Genomic DNA, 24,452 nt, shown 5'->3' on the forward strand with positions numbered 1-24,452 from the left:
GCTGATGGGACTCATGTGGAAGGCCAGTCCCGCCAGCAGGAGCTACTGGCTGGGGGCCGCTGAGGAGGGCAGTTACACTTTAACTCACTGAGCCCCTGGAGCCTGCTGCTGGGAGTGTCGGTGTAATGATTAAAGCACTGATCGAGGTGGCATAAACTCTGCATGGTCTGGCTGCTGGGTTATGTGGTGGCAGCAAGTCACGGCTTCACACATTGCAGCCACCAGGTCCACCTGGGTATGACTGTCCTTCAAATCCCTGTGGCTCACAGAGAGGGTCTCGCTATTTGATTTCTAGGTATTTAAGACCTAATAAACGGCTCAGCTCAGCCCTTCATACAGGAACAAGAGGAAGAAGAGAAAGTAGCTGAAAGGAAGAGGGCTGCAATAGGAGAAGCTCTGGAGTCCTTGCCCTGCCCTCCAGCCTGTGGAACTCAGCATCCAGAAATGCAGCTCCAGACCCTCAGTCCTGCTATGGGTGCCTGGCAGGCCCAGAACAGCTGTGCTTCCCAAAGTAGGGGCAAACTGGGCAGAGGATGGCCCAGAAGCTGTGTAGCAGTGCCTATGCAGGGGCCGCATGCCACCACACGAGGTTGGCAATGAGCGTTACTGGCTGTCTCTGTTTGACCTCAGAGAAGTGCAGCCACCAGCAGCACCACCAGATGCAGGAATTACTTTCAGGGATACTTTGAGTGCATCACCAAGGTAAGGAAAGGCGAACATACACTGTACAGTTGCTGCATTACCCTCTGGGCCAACCCATCTCTGATGGCAGCAGCTTCTGTCCACGCTGTGAACTCCCTGTTGGCTCCCACCTCCGGTCAGTGCAGGGTGTCCCTCAGTCCAGATTTGACTTGGTGATGTCAGACCAGATGAATCTTGGTTTAATTGACCATGGGTGAAATCGTGCTCTGGTGGTTAATGTTATACTCGGGGCTGGGAAAACTACTGCACAATCATAGCAATTAGAGCTGGAAATGATTCAAGTCATCTAATTTATTTCCTCTCTCCCCCCGCATTGTCTCTCCTAGGGACGGGGCAGTACAGTTCCCAACTACGTGTATCCCTGTGCTCTGTCCCATCCTGTCTCACTGACTCAAGGAGTGGAGCATCCACTTGTCCCTGTGGGAGACAATTCCACAGCTTGAAAGACGTCAACGTGAGAAAATGTTTCAGAAGTTTAGTCTATATTTCCTTTTGTGGAGTGCCACAAATTCTCAGGTCGTGAGCTTTACGCCTCAAGGAAACTGGCTGCTTCCCACGAGGGCAGTGGCAGGGAATAAGGTGGTGGTTTCCTTTGGAGTTTGCAGGGGCAGGTAGAGGTGGGGTGGGTCAATGAAGGTTTTCACACCTGCAAGGCAGGTCAGATAAGGTAACCTGTCTGGAATGAACCCTCCTTTGGCAGAAGATGGAGATATATATTTTCTTCCATTTCCAGATGTGTATTCCACAAATTCCACCTTGACTCATGGAAGTCTCACTGTTCGGCTCCTTCCAATTCACCCCCTTCAGCTTGCTCCTATCACTGCCACTAAAACCACCAACAGGAGCATGGAGCTAATTCAAAGACAAAAAATATCTGTTCTGGTGGAAGGAGTAGCAGAAACCCCTTGAAAGGTGACACGGAATGGGCATGGGGTTGGACTCCACTGCATGCAGAGAGGTCTATGGGGAAATCTATTGTGCAGAGGCAATGGGGACAGAACCAATCATTAAGGCTGGAAAGGACCTCTTATCTCATCCAGTCCAACTGCCAGTCCATCCCCACTATGCCCACTAACCATGTTCCAGTGCCACAGCCACATGGCTTTTGAACACCTCCAGGAACAGTGACTCCACCACCTCCCTGGGCAGCCTGTTCCAATATATCACCACTCATCAGAATAAGTTTTTCCTAACATCCAACCTGAACCTCTCCTGGTACAACTTAAGGCCAGAAGGAACACCCAAAGGGATAAGGGCTTATGAGCACAACAAAAACTAGACTGGGACAACATTTACATTATGAAAAGTTGCAGCCATGTTACCTTCTGATGATAAGGTCTCCTGCTTCTGAAGAGGACCTGACAGCACCACTATTGTGGTAGAAAGGAAGGAGCAGCATGAAGATGACTGGAGCCAAAGAAGTGCTTGTGGTGTCAGGGAGCTGCATTAAACAATTTTTTGCAGTTGATCAGATGTAGCAGCTTCCTTGGTGTGCCGTGACACTGTCTTCCACCAACATTAGTCACAGCTGAGTCTCTGACTGTAAAGTTCAAACCACAACCAGTTCCAGTTGTGGACACAACTCATTATTAAATCAATGAGTCTTAATCACACCATGACATCTTGCAAAGAACATCTGGACGACAACTGATGCTACACAGGAGCCCCTCCTGCCGGCAGTTGTTGCCCCTAGTGCCCAGTGAGGAGCAGCCCTGGCCATGTTCACATGCCTTTTCCATCTTCCCGTGATGACCTGCAGTAGGTTAATGTTCTGGATAAAGCACACTTGGGGGGAAATTAGATGAAAAGAAGGCAACCAACCACTCTCTTTGAAAGAAAATTATTACATATATTTCAGTGGAGAAGACAACGTAAAGCCACAGGAGGTTTGCTCTCTTCACCCAACCCCACAAGGACCTGTGACCAACTCATGCATGGAAGTCCAATCTTCCTCACAGGTTACACCAAAACCAGCACGGGCATTCAATAAGCCAAGATCTTTCTGAATAAGCTTTTAAGGAGTACGTATACCCAGTTCCACATCTCTGTTCTTGCTGCTGGTTTCTGCAGTGGTTCTGCTGTCCCCTCCTATCACCTCTAGCCCTGAGGTATCATAGGACATGGAGCAGCCCCAGTACTCGGTGGCATCGTATCAGAGGCACCAACGAGGACCCAGGCCTTCTGACCCACCGTGACCAGCTGCCCCTTGTCACACCACAGTGAAAAAGCATGTCACTCGACAGAGCAAGCCACCTACCACCATGCCCCGGGTTGTGATGCTCCTCCTCACACCTACAGTTGCCCCAAGGGGGACCTCACAGTTCAGTGGCTCCCCAGGCGGCACCCCGCCACGTCTGCACTCTGAAGCCCAAATGTGCAAAGCTGAAAGTCTGACAGAGGAGCACCGTAAAGCAGCTCCACCTTTGGAGGGATAAAAGCTGGTACCCAACATTTCCTGCAGCCAGCTGCAATTTCAGGGCAGCATTTCCCCTCTAATTAGTTGGTATTTGCTGTCCCGGCTATTATCTTCCTGGTTACGTACCACTGAGGACAATGGGTCCTTATTTCCTGCTACAAGCACCAGGTTACTGTTTACCTCCAGCTGCACCTCTTCTACCCCCCTGCTCACATTAAAAGAAAGTATTGCTAATGACCGCTGTGATGGGAATGGTTGTAAATTAAGACATGGAGAGCCTGCAATCAATGGCACTGTGCATCCTGTGCCCCAGCCCTCACCTGCTCTTCTCCAAATGCTCACGTTAGCGTTCCCCACTGGGAACACACACAGATCCTTGGGGCTGTTTGTTTGCAAACAGATGCTTGTGCACGGGTACGTGGCTGGAGCAACATGATCCAAACATGGGCCAGGTGTCTCCCCAGTGTGACTTCATCCTAATGCCCACCTGCATGTGGCTGTGAGAGGCACAGGCCTGGCTTGGTTGTTCCTTGTGCTTCATGCCAGGCTCTGGAGCTCCCACTGCACAGAGATTTTGGATTACAGACACCATGGGGCCCTGAGATAGGGATCCCAATGCAACAAGTGTAAATCCTGGCTTTGTGCAGCCATTGGGCTGCCACCCAGCTCGGAGGCCAGGCAAATAACTGTGCGTGCGCTCACATCTCAGCCACGCCAAGGGCTGAGCACGGTGCTCAGCGATCCCCATGTCAAGATATGGTGATCCTGCAGAAGCCCCTTGGCCACCCCCTGCTCCTATCAGGGCAAGCCAGAATCTGGCAGTGAATCTGTCGAGTGTAATGGACGCAGAGGCGGGGGAAAGTCCCTCGACGTGATGCCAGCGATGCGGGCACGGGGTGGCTTTGCTCGCTGAGAACCAGCTGTCGGGGGGGACAGCTTCACACCGCCTCTGGCTCCCGGTAGGGGGGGGGGGCGCGGCTGTCCGCGCCCCACGGCAAAAGCTGCGGCGGCAGCGACCTGCGGGCGGCCCGGTGCCCCCAGAGTCTCCCCGTCCCACTCCACTACTCCGGGCCGTCGGCGCGGAGCTCCCCGCCGGCGGCGCCCCGGGTCCGGCCCCAGCCCGCCGCCCGTCCCCTTCCCGCCGGCGGCGGCGGCGGTGCCCGCGGCGGGGCGGGCGCAGGGGGCGGGCGCGGGGCGGGGGGAGGCGGGGCGGAGGCGGCCGGAGCCCCCGGGATCCGCCGGCACCTCCCGGGCCCGGCACTCGCCGCCGCCAACTTCGGCCGGGAGTCGCCTTCGGAGCCGCCGATCTCGCAGCCCAGCGCCGCCGGGGAGGGCAGCGCCGGGAGCCGCCCCCCGCTCCCCTCTCGCCGCCGGCGGGGGCTCAGCGCGGCGCGGGGGCCGCGGCCCCGGGGCAGGTGCGTCCCCAAGCGGTCTCCGGCCGACGCGGCGGGGGGCGCGGGGCCCCGTGCCCGCCGCGGGCACTCGCTCACCTGCCGCCGCCGCCCGGGGACACGGCGCCGGGGAGATGCAGGTAGGAGGCGGCCCCGGCCGGCGGCGGGGCAGGGAGGAGGAGGAGGAGGAGGAGGAGGAGGAGGGCGGGGAGGGAGGCGTCCCGCTGCCGGGCGGCGCGGCTCCGCGGGCCGCTCCCGTCCCGTCCACGGCGAGAGGCGGCGCCGGGGATCGCCGCGCTCCGGCAGCCCCGAGCGCGGCAGCGCCTCTCGCCGCCCGTCGGCGGCGGCCCCGCACACCTCCCGACCATCGGACGGATGCCGCTCCGGGCTGCTCCGGCGGCGGGGAAGGGGCCATCGGGGGGTGCCGAGCGGGGCGCGGGCTGAGGTCGGGAGGGGACCGGGAGCCGCGGCGGTGGAAGGGAGGCGGCCGACAGCGGCCGGACGCTCCTCGGTGATGCGACGGGCGGGACTGGCAAAGCAGGTGTACCCCTATAAGGCGAGCGGTACTCCCAGAGGAGAAGGGGTGTTCCTCTGGGACGAAGTCCGTGCCCTCCTGCGAGCTCCGTGCCCACGCTGTCGCTCTGCCCCTAGTGCCCTCAGTGCGGCAGCGGGCCTCGACGCGGGCAGCAGCACGGGAGATGGTGTTCGTGCCCTGGAAACACGCTCCAGCAGCGATGGGGCGTCTGGTGTCACGGCACCAGGGTGCCAGCATCGTAGCTGTGCCCATAACAAGCACGCTGTTCTACGAAACTTGCTTTTTCTGAGAATCGCGGTGCAGTACTTCTCTCATAGTGGCAAAAGAACTTCCCCAAATATATCTTTGTGTGCTGTGACACACTTTGCTGCCCCATGTTCTTTGCGTTTTTCTTCTGCCACCAGTTGAGCATGCTTGTCGTGCTCACTGTGCAACTTTTTCTTGCCTCCTAATGCTCTCCAGAAGTGTTCATCATCACCCTTGCTCTTCCGTCTGCACCCACCTGCTCATATGTTTGTCTCCTTGCAAGCAGTGCTCTTGCTCACACATGGAGCAGTATTTATGTTCTTGCTTCATTTTTTCTTTGTAGCCAGGAACTGGTGTACATCCATCACGTTCTTCAAGTGCACGTTTCTGACAGTGTGTCCTGCCACACTTCAGTGGTGCACAGGGGCTGTCTTTTGCCCCAGTACCTCCTCTCCTGACTGCTCCACACTGCATGTTCTTTCCTGCTGAGGACTTTCTCAAAGGGACAAACTCCTCTTGAACCAGTGTCCCATCCGTGGACACATGGATTTGTACAAAGTAAAGGCTGGGTGCTGAAGGAGTTCAGGTGGAGTTTTCTTCACACATCCAGAACATGGAATAAGCCACCAAGTGTGGCAGCAAAGCTAGCCCAAGCACTCTTTTTTTTTTTTTCCTTTCTTCTTTCGTGAAATCAGCCAAGTATATGAGGGGAAAAGCAAAAGGTTTGCCTGCCAGCTGAGGGTAGGAGGCAGAGTTGGACAGGAGAGCTGGCCACAGCCCAGGCATGGATTTCCTGAGCTCCCAGGCTCCATCGCTCACTCACGCTCCGTGTCCAGGAGCGTCAGTAAGGGATTCCTTCCTTTTGGAAGTGAGTCTCCCCACAGCTCATTCGGTGACTTGGGGGTTGGTTCACCTCTCCTCTTGGCAGCTGTGTCCTTTGCCTAGTCTCTATTGTATGCAAAGCTAAAATGTCCCTGTGTGTGTTACTGGCCTCTTTTCGGGGCATGCTGAAGCTGAAGTTGTTGCTGCTGGCTTCCACCACTGAGGGGCTTCTCTCCCAGCCCCTTCCCTTCAAATCTGCAAAAATTCATGAGATCCATTGAAAAAATTGAAGCCTTGGAAATGCTGAGTCTAAAACGTTGGGTTTTTTTACTTTTTTTTAGGAGGTAAGTCATTGAAAAGTCTTTTCAAGACTTTTTCTTCAAAGACCAGAAACAGCTTTTTAAAGAAAAATTCACATTTGTGTACACTGAAGTTTCCAGGAGTTTGGGTACTTAGCAGGCAATCAAACGTTATGAAACTTAGAAACCCAAATAGATCAGTGGAATCACCTTCAGTGTTCTTTTTCTAGTCCAGTAAGCCTCTGTGTTCCTGGACTGCTTTAGATCTTAAGTCTTTTCTTCCGAAGTTGTCAGGTTTGGGTTTCGAGACTTGCAGGGAAACCAGTCTTTTCTGAAAACTGCACTATTGCTCAGTTAAATGAATATAAATTGTTTCTGTTTAGAAAAACTTTTTTTCCTAATGACTGATCAGAGTTCTGGTGAAAACCATTTCATCATTTAAAAATTAATTGGACGCACACACACACAAGAAGTATTTCAGAAAGACTTCTAAGCACAGTACTTCTTAAATCAGGACATGGATAGCCAAGGCATGTTGTCACGTACGACTGCCCAGTCCATGATGTACTTCCACTTTTTTTACAGAGGAAGGGATGTTGGCTTGCTGGAAAAGGGATACAACTTCATTAACATGGAAGGTGGTGCAGAGGGGATTCACGGGAGTTATTCCTGGTCTGGAAACAATCCTTTCTAATGGGAGATTTAAGGAATGTGGACCTAAGCAGCGTTTCAGAGAGAGAACTGGGAGGTGGGTTGGTGTGACATCCGAGTGCATTCAGTGCTAGGAATTAGCTGGTACTCGAACAGCTTTTTGATTCAGGGAGAGAGCTGTGCACAACAGTGTGTGGATGGATGTTTTGGCTATGTGCATTCACGTTAGCACTAGGCAACATGTTTGACAGCCGGGTGATGAGCCATCGGAACAAACTGCCAAAGGAAACGTTAGCTCTTAAAATCCTCAAATAAAGACGGAGTATCTTTTTGGAAGATGCACTTTATTTCATGAGTGATGGGGCTGGCTGCAGAGATAGCTGGATGGAAACATACATACAGAATCATGGCAGGACCGGGCCATGCGATTCCATGCCCCTTCGAGCCTTGGTGTGAGGATTGACAAAGCTTACACAAATCTTCCTCTGCTGTGAGAGAGGCAGAGCAGCAGGGCCATTGAAAGCAGATTGCCGCTTCGCAGTGCAGCTGTCTCACAAAGTAGGGATGCTCTCACGTCCCTTGTAATTACGCAGCCTTTCTTCGCAGAAGCGCTTTGCAAGCTGAGACCGCTGTACGCTGCAGCCTGCCCGTCTGTGGGGATCCTTCACTTGTCCTTGGACGCTGTGAAACATGCCATGGAGTTTGATGACTTGCAGTGAGGCTGCAGACAGCTGGAGGAAGGCAGTGCTGTGTATCCCCTCGAGTCCTCTGGGCCGGGAAGACTCAAGTTAAAATTTGGCTGAGTTTGCAAGACTTTAACTCCTTCTTCTTTCATTAAGTGTCACAAGCAATCACCAAACCTCTTCCTTCACGCCCTTTTCCCTCAGCATGGTTGCTCAGCAGGGCTCTGGCACCACACCATCTCTGTGGTCTTGCATTTTCTCTGTTACCTTCTGTCTGCGCTCAGCCTCACATCTGTCAGAGCCTGGCTGATGGGACTGCAGCCCACGCACACCTCCTTGGGGACACAGTTCTGCTGTGGCCTACATGAAGGCACCTCTGCCTGTGGTTGCACCCTGCACATTTATTGGGGTGCCCTCCCCAGGCAGGCAGCAGGAGCTGTGTGAACCCTGTCTCTTCCCCTTGCTCTGTTTACCTGTCTATATTTAACTCCCTGGCTGGCTTCATCCCTCCAAAGCCAACCTGCTCTCTTGTGGCTGAGCTGCGGGTCTGGCTCTTGCTGCAGTGTTTCCTGGCGGCCTCAGGCCCGTGGTTTGCTGCTCAGTACTTCTCTCCAGCAGGCACTGGTTCTTTCTAGGTCCTGGGCAGCTCATCCTCCCTGCTTCTGGCTTTATTTTTAAACCTGACTGCGCAAAATTGGGACCTCAGAGCTCTTAGGTGGAGGGTCTCTGTCTCTTATCTCCAGATGTTCTTTCTTGCCCTATGTATGCTGCAGTGGGCTTTGGGACATCTCCCTTTGTCCCTTTACAGCCTACAGCCGTTTTCATTCTGGCTGTGATCAATCCCAGAGGGATTCCCAACATGCTGAAGAGCTCCATGGCTGTCTCTAAAGGGTCTGTGGCTCTTGCAGCCCTGCTGGACTCAGTGTTGCTCTGTAGGTCCTTCCTGATGGATGTGTCTTACTTACTTTGCTTGGTATGGAACTGGGCTTCTCTGGGCTGGCGCTGGTCCCAGTTTGTTTGGGAGCTCACCGATGTGCTCCTTGGCTTCAAATAGCTGGCGAGAGGGCAAAGCCAAGGAGAGGAAGCACTCCTATTTCTGTTGGGCTGGGCAGAATTAACTTTCTGTAGAGTTTCAGAATCTGGTACAGTAAATACGGCCCAACCTGGCAGCCTTATTCATCTTCATAAAAACGGCAGGATCAGACCAGTAGTGTCCTGCATATTCCTGCAAGAGACCCTTAATTGATCTCTGCTTTTCTGGGCATGCCTGGTTGTCGTGTAGTTAATGCTGTGGTCTACCACATGAGAGAGATGGTTTGAATCCTGGCCTCCTCTGTCACTCTTTGAGCTAAGCCGGTGGCCTTCTGTTTAATGCCCTTGTATTCAGAGGAAGGGTATCGAAGGCCAAGTTTTTCAGCAGTGACTAGTGATTTGGGGCATCCAGCTTGAAATGCTGTCAAAGGTCTTGATTTATTTTTTTTTTTTCCCCAGGTTCGGCTCATTCTGACACTTGGGCTGGCTTAAACAGTCTGGAATTGATTACTCAAAGTGACGACTCAGTTTTGAAAGACTGTCTCAGGAGCAGGAATAGCATTAGGAAAAATGAAATCAGATAAAATAATGCATTCTGTAGGTCTCTGGCAAGGATGCTCCAATAAGGCAAATCTTGCTTGAGTAGACATCGGCTGTGGCCAGAGAATTTGTGGCACTGTTGCATGCATGGACTTGAAAAAAGGGTTTGGGTGTAATTTTTGTTCTTCATTAGGTCATAAAAAACCTTGAAGGGTTTGATAGTTTTTCTCTTAGGAAAAGGAGAGCAGCGTTGTATCTTTTATAGATAGATAAATAGAGATATATTTCTATATCAAGTTTATATGTGAAGTTTTTTTATATATAAAGCTTAAGTTGTAGTTTATTTTGAAGGATTTGGGGAGAATAGAGTGTACTTTTTCTAAGCTTTAGAGATGAAGGAGATTGTGAAGTTGTTGGATAGAGCATGTGTTCAGGCTATTTTTTTAAACATCGCTAAGGGCAGAGGGTTAACAACAGTCATACCAGTACTGATACTTCAGAGTTCTCCCTGAATTTACCTTCCAATTGTTCTCTTGGCTGTTTCAGTATCATTGTTCCACAGAGTCCTGGAGAACTGTGGCACCTCTGTTACGTGCAAGTCAGTTCTAAAGCAAATAAACCGAGCGTATCTTCGCTTAGCTGTTAAAACCTCTCTGAGCTTTGTTACACATGAAAGAATGACGAGAAAAACGTGTGAGCCCAAGTACGCCATTAATAGGACATTTTTCAGAAAATATCATTTTGTGGCTGTCAGGTTCATTAGTCTCTGGGGCGTTCCTAAGTACTTCGGAGTTGGCTGCAGTCATAAAAAAGCGATACCATGTAGAAGAAAATGAAGTTTCTTTTCTCCTTCTCTTTTTACAGATAGAGCAGTTTAGAGATTTCCCGATTATGTTCTGCGGTACGGACTTGCTATAATTACCAAACATTGGATGTGGCAGAATGCCGGGGTTTTGTTTAGTAAATATGTTGCCATTATCATTTCTGTGTCACAGCTGGGATGCTTTGGGTACCCTGTGGCTGTCATCACTGTTGATTCTGCCCAGCCACGTGTACTAAAAAACCAACTGGAATTTTACAGTCCCGCACTGAGGGGATGCAGATATTCATGAGGTAGCCCCATTACCCTGCATGCTGTAGGAGAGACCTCTGGTTTTGAACCAGGATGTCACTTCTTGCTCCAGCACAGAGCATGCACAAACCAGATTTCCCACTGACATCTGCCGCCCCGTGTGCGACTGCAGCTGTTGTTCCACCTGCAGAGCTTCGCGGCCCACCACGCAGGTAGAGCCGAGTTAGTGCTCGTGTGAATTACAACCAATTCCCTGTCACAATTTCTCCTCTGTTTTTATAACTATTCCCCATTTCCATCTATTCTTAACAAGCTGTTCGGGAGTTTTGCCAAAGGACAAAATGAACTTCTAATAATTTTTTATTAACGGTGAGAAAGTTTTCAGCTGGGTGAGCTCGGTGAGCGCAGCGCTGTTTATGTGCAGTTTTTATTGTGGCTGCTCAGGCTCTTTCAGCATCTCTGCTGCTTTCCAAGGGGCCTGTGCAATCCTGAAAGGTTCGAGAGCCAGTTGTTTTCTGCACAACTCAGTTAGTTGATCTACAAGTCTGCATGACTGCAGTGGCACTCAAAAGCATAAGAACCTACTGCACATAACAACCACATTTTTTTGTTCACTAGGCATCTAAAACTTCTGTATTTTCAAAGAAAATTGTGCCATTAGGTCAGACTTGCCTACAGGGAATGGTTGATTCCCATCAGCCTCTGTCTGCACTCGACTGCTCTTGTTAAATCCCATCCATGGCAGAGCACTGGCACTGCCTGCCTGTTTGTGACACCTTCCAGAACATGAATGGGAGCAGCAACAGCTCCTGCTGGGATCCATGGCAGTACAGTGGTATTAACTGGGGCATATGGTTTGTTTTGGTTTGTTTTTTTTGTTTGTTTGTTTGTTTTTGTTTTTTTTTTTACTCCACAAACTAACAAAGTTTTGTGGGGTAAACTTGATAGTAGTCTGGACCAAGCCTTAGTGAGGTACAAAATGATGCTAGAAGTCAAGCATAAAACCAAGCTGCAAGCAATAGGAAAAGTGGTAATGTTCAGACAGAGGTAGTTTGTTTTAATGAAGCCTGACTTTGGCTTATGGTCAAAGCCAAATTAGGAAATGTATTTTAAATACATTAGAGATAAGGCTCTGTCGGTTCCTTGCCACTTTCTGTGAACCTGTGTGAGATTCGGATTGGTGAACCTCGCACTTCATGCAGTCACCTCCAAACTGAGCAGATGGAAGGTGGCTGAATACTGCTCACCATCGCAGCATGGAGGGATAAAGAGCTTTGCCTCTCACCTATGCAGGCTCCATATTTATGCAGACCCATTTTTCCTCTTGGTAAAAGAAGTGTTGATTTCACTGAGCCCCAATCCCTCTTTGGATTATCCATTAAACCTTTGTGCAAGAGGACATGTGCAGCGGTGAGGGAGGCCCAGGAGGAGGATCCCCTTTGGGACTGAAAGAGCCCCTAAGCAATACCCATTCCCAAGTCGTCGACTGTCACCCAGAAGGTCTGTCAGTGGAGCAGGCTTGGTCTGGTGTTGAAAGCAGTGGAGTCACTTTCAAAAAATTCAGTCCCCATTTGGATCTCAGGCAAATGTCGCTGCCCTGCTGAGCGCTGTTGTCATTGAAATCTCTTTCTCACTGAGATTTGCTTATCCCCTCATCTCCTCTGCCCAAGTGGGCAGGAGCCTTTGACTTTCAGTGTCAAGAGTGTTAAATGTATCACTTGATCCTTCCACTCTTTTCCTTGGTAGTGCTTTCTCTCAGCACACCTCAGCACGTACTACTGTTCTTTCAGACCAACTTGCTGACTTATAACTTGAGGTCCTGTGCCACAGATCGACTCGCTGAGTGGTGTTAATGCAGTGCAGACTTGCAGGCTCATGCTCCTCATCCCATTTGTCAGGAAAACCAGACATTAGTGGCATGGGTGCCTTTTTGGTTGAACTTCACAACCCCGTGTTTGTGCTATACTGCTTTCTCTCGTTGTCCCCAGTTCTTCAGAAAACAGTGGTTATTTCTGCACAGGGCAGGGGTTGCTGTTGGTTTTGTGTTTGCTTACAGACATCTTCAGAAATGTTGAGGATTCCTAGACTTTCAGTTCAGATCTTTTTGTTGTTGTTGTTTTCTTTCTGTAAAGAACCAATATTAAATAAGTAACAAGTGTCAAGAGGTGATATAATGTTTTCAGAGTCCCATTTGCTTTGTCCTTTCCAAGATTTTGCAAAGCAGACCATGGGAAAGAGTTCTGTAATCAAATGTGCTCAATAAGAAGTGCTGCTCTGTGGGGCATTTAGGGCTGTCTCCAGATCTTCCCCATCATCTCTGTGTAAAAGTGGGGTTCTTTTGTCCGGAGCTTATCTGACACTACAGACCCTTTCCTTGAAGTTGAAATCAGTAATTGCTCTGTAATGTATCAGAGTAGAATATGAGAGAGTCTAATGTGTAAGTGTAGATGATGGCATACAGATGGCCTCACAGAGGCCAACCACACCTGGTTCCTGGTGTGTCCCAGTGGGCATACTGACACTGGGGACATCCATATCCTTGGAGCACATGCCCTCTCCTCAAGCAGGCAACAGGAACAAACATGGAGCTGGTAAAATAATAGGTTTTGACTAGAAGACATGCTTTGGTCTACAATGAAATTTTCAGAAGGAAAACATGTTTTTTCATAGTGATATTTCAAAACCTAATGATATCTGTTTCCAATTGCCACTCAGTGTCATTTGAAGTTGAAACCTGAAACAAGAGTTTAAATTTCAGATCCACATACTGAAATCTCTTGTTTTGCATCAGTGTTTTGTGTTGAGTGTTTTGTTTCTATCAATAATACTTTGTGCTTTTTTTTTTCTCTGCATTTTCAAATCAAAAGCATTTGGAATTGTTCATGACATGAAATAGTATAATATTTTGACCTTTCATCCTTCCTTGGGATGAAGGCAAATGCTGAAATCCCAGACCTTCTTGGGGAACAGAGATTCCATTCTCTGACCAGATCCACAAAAGTATATTTCCACTGGTTTTGCTGGCTGGCTACTCCAATACTTTGTGTGCGATGACTTGTAATTCACTGCAGATTGAATCTGTGGCGCGTCCACATGGCTGGTCTGGAGAGGCTGAGGGCAGTTAATCTTCCTTACTCTGTGTTGTGTTTTCAAATTAATATCCAGATTTCTTGCCCAAGATAAATTTTCCTTTCTAACCAGTGTTTGGTAGTTCGCTGCATGGCTTCCTGATACAGAATCCATGCACAAAGCAGAACTCTGATGCTCTCTTGGCACAGCAACAAGCTCTCATGTGACATCAGGACATTCGAAAACGTGAGACAGATACTTGGTTGTTTGTTGTTTGATATCCTGCAAGCTGCCATTTATCTTCCTGCTCAGAAGTTACTTTTTCCCCTTTCCACTATGGTTGGGAATGTTTTCCAGGCTCTGCACGCTGTCTCTGAAGCAGTTTTATGGTGTTCCCCAGAAGCGTGCTTTTGTAAAGTTGCCTCAAAGCGTAATCCAGAGAAAGTCCCTGAACCAAGAAATGCCTTTTTCTGTTTGGCTTTGAGGTGTTATCTCCACTCTTCCAAAATGCAACTGGCTCCATCTCTACATCCCTAAGCTGTTTTGTTTGGAGCCAAGAGAGCTGAGAAAATCAAGGGAGGCCACACACATAAACAACTGTGTGTGAAATCAATTAGTCTAAACGAGCAGGAGACATGTTCTTGAAGGGGAAAAGAGTGGTTCTCACGGCAGCTTCCCCTGTGGATTGCCTTGGCGGGCCTGTTACAAACATTACATCACGGGAAGGATGATGAGCCAGGTGAATGTTTTAACTTTTCTTCTAATTTCAGCCAGTATTTAGAGTAGCGTTTGACTGCGACTGAAGATCCTTCCGTGCTCTTTGTGAATATTCTAACAAGAGATTTTAATAACAGAAAAGCTCATAACTACCAATAGCAAATGGTATTGAAGGGACCTGCATTTTGAAATCTTCACTTTGAATATTTGCATCCTAAATTTGTTTCTAGGAACTGTATCTACTTAGGAATAAGAAGCCACGTCTGTTAGCCTGGTGTGTTCAGGTATCAGATTTTCAGCAGTGTGTACAGAAACAGTCTACAGGACAGGAAATATTTGCAGGAGTTTTTATGAATAATTGCTTATCTCAAATCAGAGAAAGATCATACTGCTTTTCAAAAATCTGAGAAGAAAAAGAGGTTTCCTCAAGTTGTATGCTGCAAGCCATTGTTCCTCTCTGTGGTTGTGTGACCGTGAAACAGGACACCGATGTGCAAAAGGACTTCTAACCCTGGTTAACTCTTGGATCTTTGTCAGGTATGGCCAGACTGCCCAGCCTTCCCTGCAGGAGCAGAGTTATTCATGTCTCAGCACATTGTGGTCCTGGGCTGTAGGATACCCCAGGGTCAGTGATAAAGATCACATCCCAGTTCCTCTCTGCACCTCTTTAAATAATAGTCTCCTTTCTTTGTAGGCTGGTCTGGGGCACTGATGATGTTCTGGGAGCAAAAAGCTGCGTTCAGACATTGCTGGCTGAAGGAAGGCCACGGAAAGGAGGCTGAGAGAGTGAGAGCACTGTTCAGAGGAAAAGGAAGAAAGATTGAGAAATCTGGGAGGCAGCTACTCAGCTCAACCTCCTAAATTGCTGCAGGAGAATGAAGCAGTGCAGCTCTAAGAAATCTTTTTGTGTTTGTGGTACCATTCAGACATTAAAGTCTTTTCATGGCCGTGAACCTTCCCTGGCCCCATCCAACCTCCTCCCATCTGGGGATGAGGAAAACAATAAGGGAAATTGCTTTGTGCTTTGCACTGAGGTTTGCCTAATGAATCGCACTCTGCTTAGCCTTGCTCTGAACGGAAAGTTCCTCTTTCAACACAAAAGGTTCCCAAAGGCTTACAGAAGAATCACTTTTGTTAGGGAAAGCTGTGGGATAAGGGTATTGTCTGGATTCTCCTGTTTGTGCAACCTTGTGGTTAGGTTTTGGCTTGATTTCTTGTTTAATTTCTAATCTGCAATAAGGTATTATTCCATCTTCCTCAGGCACTTTTATACATTGCCAAAGCAGCCAGTGTGCTTCTTTATGCACCTAAATATTGCTAGTATTGCCAGCGGCCCCTTGGCTTTACACTCTGAAAGGGGAGTCCCAGCGTGTTCATTCTTCTGTGATGCTTGTGCATTGCTGCCTTCCTTTCCTCTTGCAACACACCCAAGAAGCACGTGTCCTCTGTGTCCTCTACGTTCCCTTCTTAGGCTTGGAGGGAAACACAAAGGACATTTGACAACACCAATAAATTAAACCTCTAATTTCCAGAACCTAATTATGGTTCCTGGGTTTGCTGCCTGCTCTGAAAATAAAACTCCTCTTGCGAAGTTCTTTTGTTTTTGTTTGTTTTGTTTTGTTTCAGCAAAGCAAAGAAACAAAAGCCACGCTACCAGGGCAGAGAATGGTTTGCTGGGTTCATTTTCCCATGTTTCTGTCTGGGTTCTGCTCGGCCAGTTGTGCCCCAAGCTGTGCTTTGGGAGGGGCATCCTACACTAAATATATCCGCAGTGTCTGTGAAATGCAGTATGGGGCACTGCGTCATTTGGTGGAGTTTACTTGGAAACTACGGTGGGAAGCCAGCTTTTATTTTCGGCCTAGGGTCAGATGTATTTGGGCAGTTGTCTCACCTAGAATTTTAGTCTCGATCAGGAGCTTGTCCTTGAAAATTGAGACGTAAAACCTTCTCTCTAAAATAAAAAAAAACAAGCTAACTGCGGCAACAAAATAACACTGGAGAACCATCACTTTCTTGTTCAGCATCCAAATTTAAGATCCAAGAGCTTCTTTGGATAGGACACCTTAAAAAGTAAATAAAAAAATATATCATGTTTGAGTATCATGGCTTACTTAGTAGAGGAGCTGGTGCGATTCTGAGTGCTCTAAATATATCAGGGGGAACTCCAGGTCTGGCGGCACGCTGACAACTGCGATCCTTGGGCTTTTAGATATACTGGGACAGAAGGGTACGACTCTAAGAAATGCATGATGAACAGACACAACTTAGGGCCTAGAGAGGGTTTAGATTTGCAGCTTCTAGCCATGATTTGAGGCTTGTTTTCCTTCCACATTTCCAGAGCATGGAAATGTTGAGGTGCAGCACCTGAGCTAGCCTGGGTGTCTACTCACCAGGCCCAGTGTGGCTGCACTGGTAGCACAGAGCTGGGGCCTCCTGGGGAACTCACCCTGACAAATAAGCGGTGAAGTCCTCATTGTCCGCCCAGATCAAGCCAGCAGCTCCTGCCCACGTCTCACACACAGCAGTCACATCTCTGGCTGCTGAACGTGTTTTTCTTTCTTCTTCTCTAGAAGTGAGAGGAATGCCTGTGTCTATGGCAGTCTTACTAAACTAGGAGATAAGGAGACTGTTCAGAATAAGGTCTAACATTTAACCTAGAGATAACGAAGTAACTGCTGCCTTCTGTTTCATGGTGCCAGGCAAACGTGGCCTATACTACAGACCAAGGCCATCACATTCCACTTTTGTACAGTACTGGATATACCAGGAGCCTGACCCACAGTCCCTGAACCACCTGATGTGCACTTCATACCAACCACAGTGAAATACTTCACATGTATTTGGGAGGATTCAAATATGAGGATGAGGGCTGAGATCTCTCTTTGTGATTGCTGACAAGGTGGAGCAACGTCTTCTCTTCATGGGCTTCACCTGGCACTAAGAATGCAAGCAGCAAGAGGGCAGAGGATAGTCATTACCATCTGAGCCTCCAGGTGTGGTTTGTCCTCTTTGTAACAGCAAAGTGTTAGGAAAACAGAAATACTTCAGCTTTTGTCACAGACTCTGTGTCTGTCCTGTTCTTTTGCCCAGTGATTCCTAGGAAGATGGGGGGCGAGCGAACATTCCTAGCAGATATTTTGGTAAGCCTTTGACAGCTTTGTATCTCTGTTTTTCCTGTGCTTTCTTCAAGTGGGCACTGCTGCTGTGGCTGTGTTGCCATGCTGTTCTGGATATGGCAGGGCTGGGGGCAGAGGGTTTCCCAGCCAAAGTGGATAGAAGGCTCGACCATGGCCATGTGCTCCATCTACTGCTCAGCAGGGTTGGATGTTCATGGGTTTTGTTTAGCAGTAGCACAGAAAGCAGTCCTGTGTGTGCTATGTGCCATCAAGGTACCTTTATTTGGTGAGGAGGTGCCAGGTGGATGGTACCTGTCCATCTCAGGTCATTAACTAAGCCATGATGATGTGTAATTAACTCTTCAAAAGTAAGCACTGCTTCTGTATACAGCTTGCTCTCTTCCTTCTTTCTCCCTCAAACCCCTCTCCCTGCCCCTGCTAACACTCAGGATACCTCCCAACAGATGTGGTAGTGCTTCCCCAAGCCCTATGGCCTGGGACTCCAGGGCAAGAAACATCCTGCATAGAACAGCAAGTCTTGAGATTTGTTCCTGAACTGCAGAGTCCTGGTCTACCAGAGGACTCCATGGGGAGGAGAAACTTAGGCCTGCTGCTCCTCACCAGTCTTCCTGCCCATTGTAAGGATGAACATAGGGCAGTGAATAGATCCTGGCAGCTCTTTGCCTTCTATGGCTCTCACATTTCAGTACCTTTGAGAGAACAGTTGACGAGTTGGGGCTGCAGTTTTTGGGAGCGGTCTGGCTTTAAAGCAGCAATTCATTCATCTGTGCCAGCAGGAGTGGCCATGAGCTTCCCCTTAGTTTGCAGATATTGAGTGCAAGAGGGTGAGGAGGAGGATGAAGAAGGGGAAAGCTGTCTTGGGGTCTGGGAGGAGCAGGAACAGAGGAGGAAATGAGCTAGGAGAGGGAAGGTGGTAGCCCTGCTGGGATGTGTATGGAAAAAAGGGTGCAGGTCTTTTCATCCATCTCCCAGTGTCTACTCTGCACTGGTGGGCCATGATGCCCAGCACAAAATCCCAAAAGGCTGAGGAGCAGCATGTGTGTGCGGAAGGAGGGAACGTGATAAGGCAGAAGGTTAATCCCATTGCTGCAAGCTCTTTTCTACTTGCACCCATCTCCTATTCTGTGTATTGTCACCCATGGCTGTTGTCTCCTAAGTAAAACTAGGACTTCATTCATATACTCTGTAGCAAAGCCACAAAGAAATCCCATGGCTGCAGAAGGCTGAGTAGGAGATTTATTTTATTTAATATTTCCCCTCATAAGTGCTGTACCAGTGCTGCAGGAGTAAAAAAATAAAATTTGGTGTTGTGCCATGGGAGAGACGGTCTTATTGGGGGGATATAAAACTTTGTGTGACTGGCGGAGGTCTCTCCTTGCACTCCTGTTAATCCTCCCAGGTCTTGGTGTGGAGCACGTGATGTAAAACGCACAGTAATTCCCTTCTGTAATTTTGGTAGAAACGTTTTGTTTCCTTAGCTGGTGCTCTGTGCTCCCGTGTCCTTCTAAGCTGCTGCTGTGTCCCTCTCCAGCAGCCCTACCTTAACAGCTTGGCCGGTTTGCTGGGTGGTTGGTTGGGAGCCTTTTGATGGAAGGCGCTATTTAATTATCAGCGGTGTTATGTTCCCGGAGTTCGCTACATGAAAGCAAAATACCGGCAGTCTGTAATTAATCTAAGCTAATGTGCCACTGTTTACACTCCATCTCCCAAACCAGACAGATGTAAGAAGACACCCAGCCTTCATCTGGGATCCTCCCAGGTTATTTCTGAGCTATCTTTGGAGAACTGCCGTGAACATATCTGCCCACCCCACAAGTCCCTCAGAAATGAGTACCTTTAACTTTCTGAAGGAATGAGTGGGAGACTTTGTTCTCTGGCAGGGAATGGGGTTTCATGCCTTTTCGTCTGCGTTACCACAGCTGACGTTGGCTGGCATGGCGCTGGAGTGCAGAACCGCTCCCGCAGTTGTGAATTTTGCTGCTCGAGGTGACTATAGAAAGCTGCTGCGCATGGGGGCCTGCTGGCTCCCTTTGGGTTGAAGATGTGCGATTCTCTGCCAGCCTGACCTCCACTCTTAAAAATAAAATATCATATGTGTTTGTTTCCGGTCACTCTGCTACAAATACTTAGCAGAAAAAAGTGATGAAAATGCTTAGCGCTGTGAAGAGACTTGAAAAGATTATGCATCTGTAGTTAGAGTGAAGAGTAATAAAAAAGAACGTGACAGAAGTATATAAACGTAGAAGCACAGAGAAGTAAACCAGGCATTCCTGTGTGTACTTTTACGTAGTACAAGGTTTCCAATTGAAACAAAACATCTGACATAGGTGAAACTTACTTTTTCTTGCAGCACGTAAATAATTGAGACCAAGAATTTAGTAGAATTCAGAAAGGATTAGATATTTATATGGATAAAACTCTTATGATTTATGGATTTTATTCTAGCTGTTTCAGGAGGTATTGGGCCTCCTGCTCCAGGACAACTTCCCATCTGCAGCTGGTTAAGCAAGCCCCATGGACACATAGTGCCTTCCTTTGGAATACCTGGGGATGGATGCTGAATTAGAGCCTCATGTTCTCAAGCGCCTCTGCATCAAGAGCTTTCTGTAAACATGCCTGGAGTCAGAGATGACCAAGAGCTTCTAATCACTTGTGGGTTGATGCGTGGCAAGTGTGGCCTTCATCTTCTCTGTCCGTAGATCTGAGATGACAATCGTGCACCATGTGCGCTGCAGTGGGTAGGTGGGCTCTGTAGGCCCTCATGTGGCCCAGCAGGAAACTTGGCAGCATCAGAGCCCATATGGTTCCCCTCCTCATGGGGAGCAATGCAGCAGGATACAGGGGGACCGGATACAGGGGGCTTTCTGGGAATGCTCAGGCGAGGTCCCTACCTCCAACCCCCAGTTTCTTGCTGATTGGGCTAAGGTAGTGTGCTAGCGAAGCTGGCCTGGATGGAAGAAAGCCTGGTGATATCCAGCAGGGGTGCTCATAAACAGATAGCCTGAGGAACTGGGTACTGCTGGTATCCTGCACACTGGTTTCTGTGCAGCCAAGCCCCAGTTTCAGGGGGCTGTGCTCATGCTGACAGATAGAGTGGGGCTGGAGGGTGAAGCAGTGGGTGCTGAAGACATCCATGCAGCAGCGTGGTGGGGGCTTCTGTCTAGGACTGGCTCTGATTAGGTCCTATGATATGAAGGAGTGTGAGGTGCCCTCCTCAGGAGTGTTGGCCTGTTCAGTTTGAGCCAAAAGGAATCCATTCTGCCAGCTCAAAGGCTGCTCCAAGTTGCTGACCACACACAAACAGCGGGAATGATGGGAGATTTGCTTCGAAGTGAGACCTGGTTTGAACTGCTGGCATGCTCCTGACTGTCTCACATTGGTGGTGGTCAGGCTGGCTGGCTGGTCCCTGCCTCCAGAGTCAGGTCAATCCTTTCTGAAATCCTGGTGAGTGCAGATGCTCCATCTGCTCTCGTTCAGGGCAGACTGCAGTCCCTGAGTTTGGAACCAAGTTTATGACTGAGAGTACAAACCCATAACTCTCCAAGTGCATCTTGGTCAAAGCTTCGGAGTGCAATCAGATCTCTTTGTTTGAGCCATAGAGTATGGTGCAAAACTGTAAGTTGGTCCCAGCTGTGCTCAAAAGGGTCACAAACCTTTCAGTGAACCTGGGCTGAGTTTGTGCCAAATCCCAGAACCAGGTGTATTTTTCATGTGCTTTTAGGACTGTGTGCTGTAAATGTTACGTGGTTCTGAAGTTTAGTCCACAGAGCAAATGCAGCATGTCATCAGGGTACTGCGACTAGGGAAGAAGAGGAGGAATTTTTCTTCAGATAATTATAGGCAGCTGAGTTGCCTATGGACAAGAATCCTGCTAATGCTCAGCACCTTTGGAGTGCTTACTTGCCTCGTAGTGTAGGCATCCCTGAACTCCTGTACATCAAAGGGTGTAATACCTGTCTGGTCTGTAATTCAGCACATCTTGCATTACACAAAGATCATAGGTCACAATTATATCAAATGCAGAAAACTGCTGTCTGTAGAAGTCTCTCTTAAGTTTCCCTAATACCTTTTCTTCTGGAAAAAAAAGCGTAGACTGTTTAATAAATGTAACAAATTAACAGTACCATCTTGCATAACTCATCCTTATGGTGATCTCTTAGATGGAGTTTTCCATCAGTAGCTCAAAGCACTTTACAGAAGAGATTCTTCTCACAATCCCAGTGGGGAAACCAGGGTAGAAGAAGAGGGTAGAAGGGATGTGTTCAAGGTTATGTGGCCAACCAGAGGTGGGGGCTGCAATAAAATTTGAGGCTCTTAGTTTTGTGCTCCGCTGGAGTTGCTTCTTCAACCTCTGAAGTGCCTTTAGGTCTGAGTGAAACACAGCAGCTATTGACACAATTCAGGGCATAAAGCGGAGGGAGGCAGAAGTGCAATTACACACATAGGAGCGGTCACGTAGCCAAATGCCAATGTTTGTGTAAAGCAGCATGTCTTTAATAACCACAAGCGTGGTCAGGCACCCATTTATTTCCACCGTGCGGGTCAGCACCCTCCAGCATTGCAGTGAAACACTGGGTCGGTGTTGACTCAGAGGAAAGAGTGACACTGACTGAGTCACCACATCGCTTCCTGTGGGACCCTGGGTTTTCCTGGGGGTATCAGCAGGACCCAGCCCTGCCGCTGGGGTGAGATCAGATGAGCTCATGACCTGAGGTGGTCTGGCTGCAGTTAAGTGCAAGGAGGTACTGAAAAGAAACACAGCTCATTGTAAGGGCTAGAGGAGTGTTAGATATTTTTTTTTCTCTAATGATTTCATCTTGAATTACAGAACTTAACAAAAAAACAACAAAAAAGCCTTCTTTAACTAACTTCGTAATAATAGTATGGTTTTAAATGTACTTGTTTAGCCCATGCTGACTATATTCTTACACAGCTACCTCTGGCCTGGGAAAGATCGAAACCACAATGGCTAAGTATAGAGGCCTCTAAAATATCTTCATGTATGCAGTGCCTGAATACACAAACAGAACTGGTCTCTTCTGTCTACAGGAGCAATATTTTCCATAGGATTTGTATTGACAGAGGTTTACCCCAGAGTTATGCTTATTTATTAGAACAAGAATCCTCCAGAACTACATCCATGCGCTGAACCCCATTTCATGACCACCGTCAGCCTGGTACAAGAAATGTAATCTCTTCCTGAAAAAAAGTAAGCACTTCTTTCATTCTGTGGTGGAGCAGGCTCCTAACTAGAGATTGCTTTTTTGTTTCTCTTTAAGTTGTTTTTTCATGCTTAGTTTTTGAAAAGAGTGAGGAGTTATTGCTTGGATTTCAGCTTTGACTCCTGAGAACAGCTGGTGCACAGAGGAGAAATTCTCCTGTCTTGAATCGTGCAAGGATCCACGTGCTGAGCAAGCAGGATGCCCTGCTGCTAGATGTATGGAGTTAGTGCTTTGCAGCCTGTTTTCTGGAGTGCACATCTATGCCTCTTTTGGAGCCTCACCCCTGGCTTCTCTGTGTGCCTCCCTTCAAGTCTTTGACTTAGACTGCCACAGCTGCTTTTGGGCAGTTGTGGGCAAAGCAGCTTTCTGTTCCTTCTCCGAGTGCGATACCTCAAATATGTTCCTGCTGATTCCCAGCTGTGGGCTACTTTTATACTGACACAACATATTCTTGTATAAATGACAGATTTCTCTGAAGTGGGGTTAGCGGCGCTGGGGTTACATGTAGCTGTAGGCAGTGCGTGACATTGTTCTGGTGGGAGTGACAACCCATCCAAGGCAGGAGGTGTGAGGAGTGGCATGCTGAATGCATGCCCAAATTATGTGCTCCGGGGAGTAACACCTGGTTTATGAGACATGTGCAGATATTGCGTAGGTGGCCCTCAAGATGGTGTAGATTTTCCTATCGTTTCTACTGTGATTATCTCTTCTGGCTCTGGATCGTTTGCTGGCACACCAGCAACCCTGGAAACCCCCCAGCTTTCATAATAGTAAGAACTTGTCCTTCCTTTTTGGACAAAGCAGTTTCTTTAAATGTTTACAGCAATATGCAGCTGAATATATAGACAGTTCTTTCAACACAAAAACCCCACCTGACACAATTTGTCTGCAGTTACAGACTCAAGCTGTGTTTTGAAACACTTTCAAATACTTATTTCTACAAGGACTATTCTTCAGGGAAACGGTATGGAAGCATGCAGAAAGGAACATGCTCTGGGACCTCCTCCAGGATTGATGGGAGGCTCTGACTCTTCATGATGCTGTGCATTGGGCACAGGGATATCAGGGATTATATTTGAGATGTCTCTGATGACTTCCTTGCAAAGGTCTCAAGCACTTTTTTTGAACTTCCACAAATTAGCTTTTTATTCCCATGGATATGTGATACTGCTCTTGATCTATGCATGAAGCAGCTGAGGTGCAGCCGAGTGGCAGGACTTGACTGCTGGGCTGATGGTTGGACTGGATAATCTTAGTGGTCCTTTCCAGCGGTAATGATTCTATGCTGTCATGCAGTGAGCTTGGAGCAGAATCTACTCTCTTATTTATACTCAAAGGTGCAACTTGCCAGAATCATAGAATCACCAAAGTTAGAAAATATCTCCAAGACCATCTAGTCCAACTGTTTATATACCACCAATATTTCCAACTAAGCCACATCTCTCAGTACAGCATCTAAATGTTTTTTGAACACCTCCATGGATGGTGACTCCACCACCTCCCCAGGCAGCCCATTCCAGCACTTGACCACTCTTTCAAAGAATGAATTTTTCCTGATACCCAACCTGAACCTCCTCTGGCACAACTTGAGGCCTTTCCCTCTAGTCCTACCTTCCATGTCGCTGAGGAATCTCTGAAGATGTAGACTCCCCAAAACTCAAGCCCTATGTAGGCCTTTTCACTTACCTCACTCCACTGCTGCTGATGTCCATGAGGGCAATGCAGCATGTAAGACACAGAGTTCTAAGTTACTGGGTGAGCAGCATCCTCTCTGTGCTGTATGGTAGCTCAGTACTTCTGCTGTGCAACACTAGCAGTGAGACTGGAGATGCAATTGTGCCTTGATAACAGTTTTTTTACTGAACTGAGCACATCCATCTTGTCACCATTAGTGGACCCTGGGGAGGGAACAGAACTA

At 48.3% G+C, this 24,452-nt stretch overlaps 1 protein-coding gene and 1 long non-coding RNA gene across 2 annotated transcripts in view; both read left to right on the forward strand.

Annotated features, from left to right (window-relative positions):
- The first annotated feature begins 4,594 nt into the window (after window positions 1-4,594).
- Window positions 4,595-24,452, forward strand: part of WNT5B (Wnt family member 5B) — a 65,849-nt gene continuing 45,991 nt past the window's right edge. The window contains exon 1 of the mRNA XM_031589878.2: window positions 4,595-4,649. Within this exon, the coding sequence (XP_031445738.2) occupies window positions 4,644-4,649 (6 nt within the window). The 5' untranslated portion in view covers window positions 4,595-4,643. The remainder of the gene's footprint in view (window positions 4,650-24,452) is intronic.
- On the forward strand, window positions 13,422-20,800 carry LOC149919659 (uncharacterized). The gene is made up of 3 exons (XR_016468811.1): window positions 13,422-14,712; window positions 14,870-17,315; window positions 19,758-20,800. It is a non-coding gene; the product is annotated as an uncharacterized LOC149919659 (long non-coding RNA).

This window comes from Phasianus colchicus, chromosome 1 (assembly GCF_987193195.1).
Source record: "Phasianus colchicus chromosome 1, bPhaCol1.hap1.1, whole genome shotgun sequence".
In the NCBI taxonomy this organism is placed as follows: Eukaryota; Metazoa; Chordata; class Aves; order Galliformes; family Phasianidae; genus Phasianus; species Phasianus colchicus.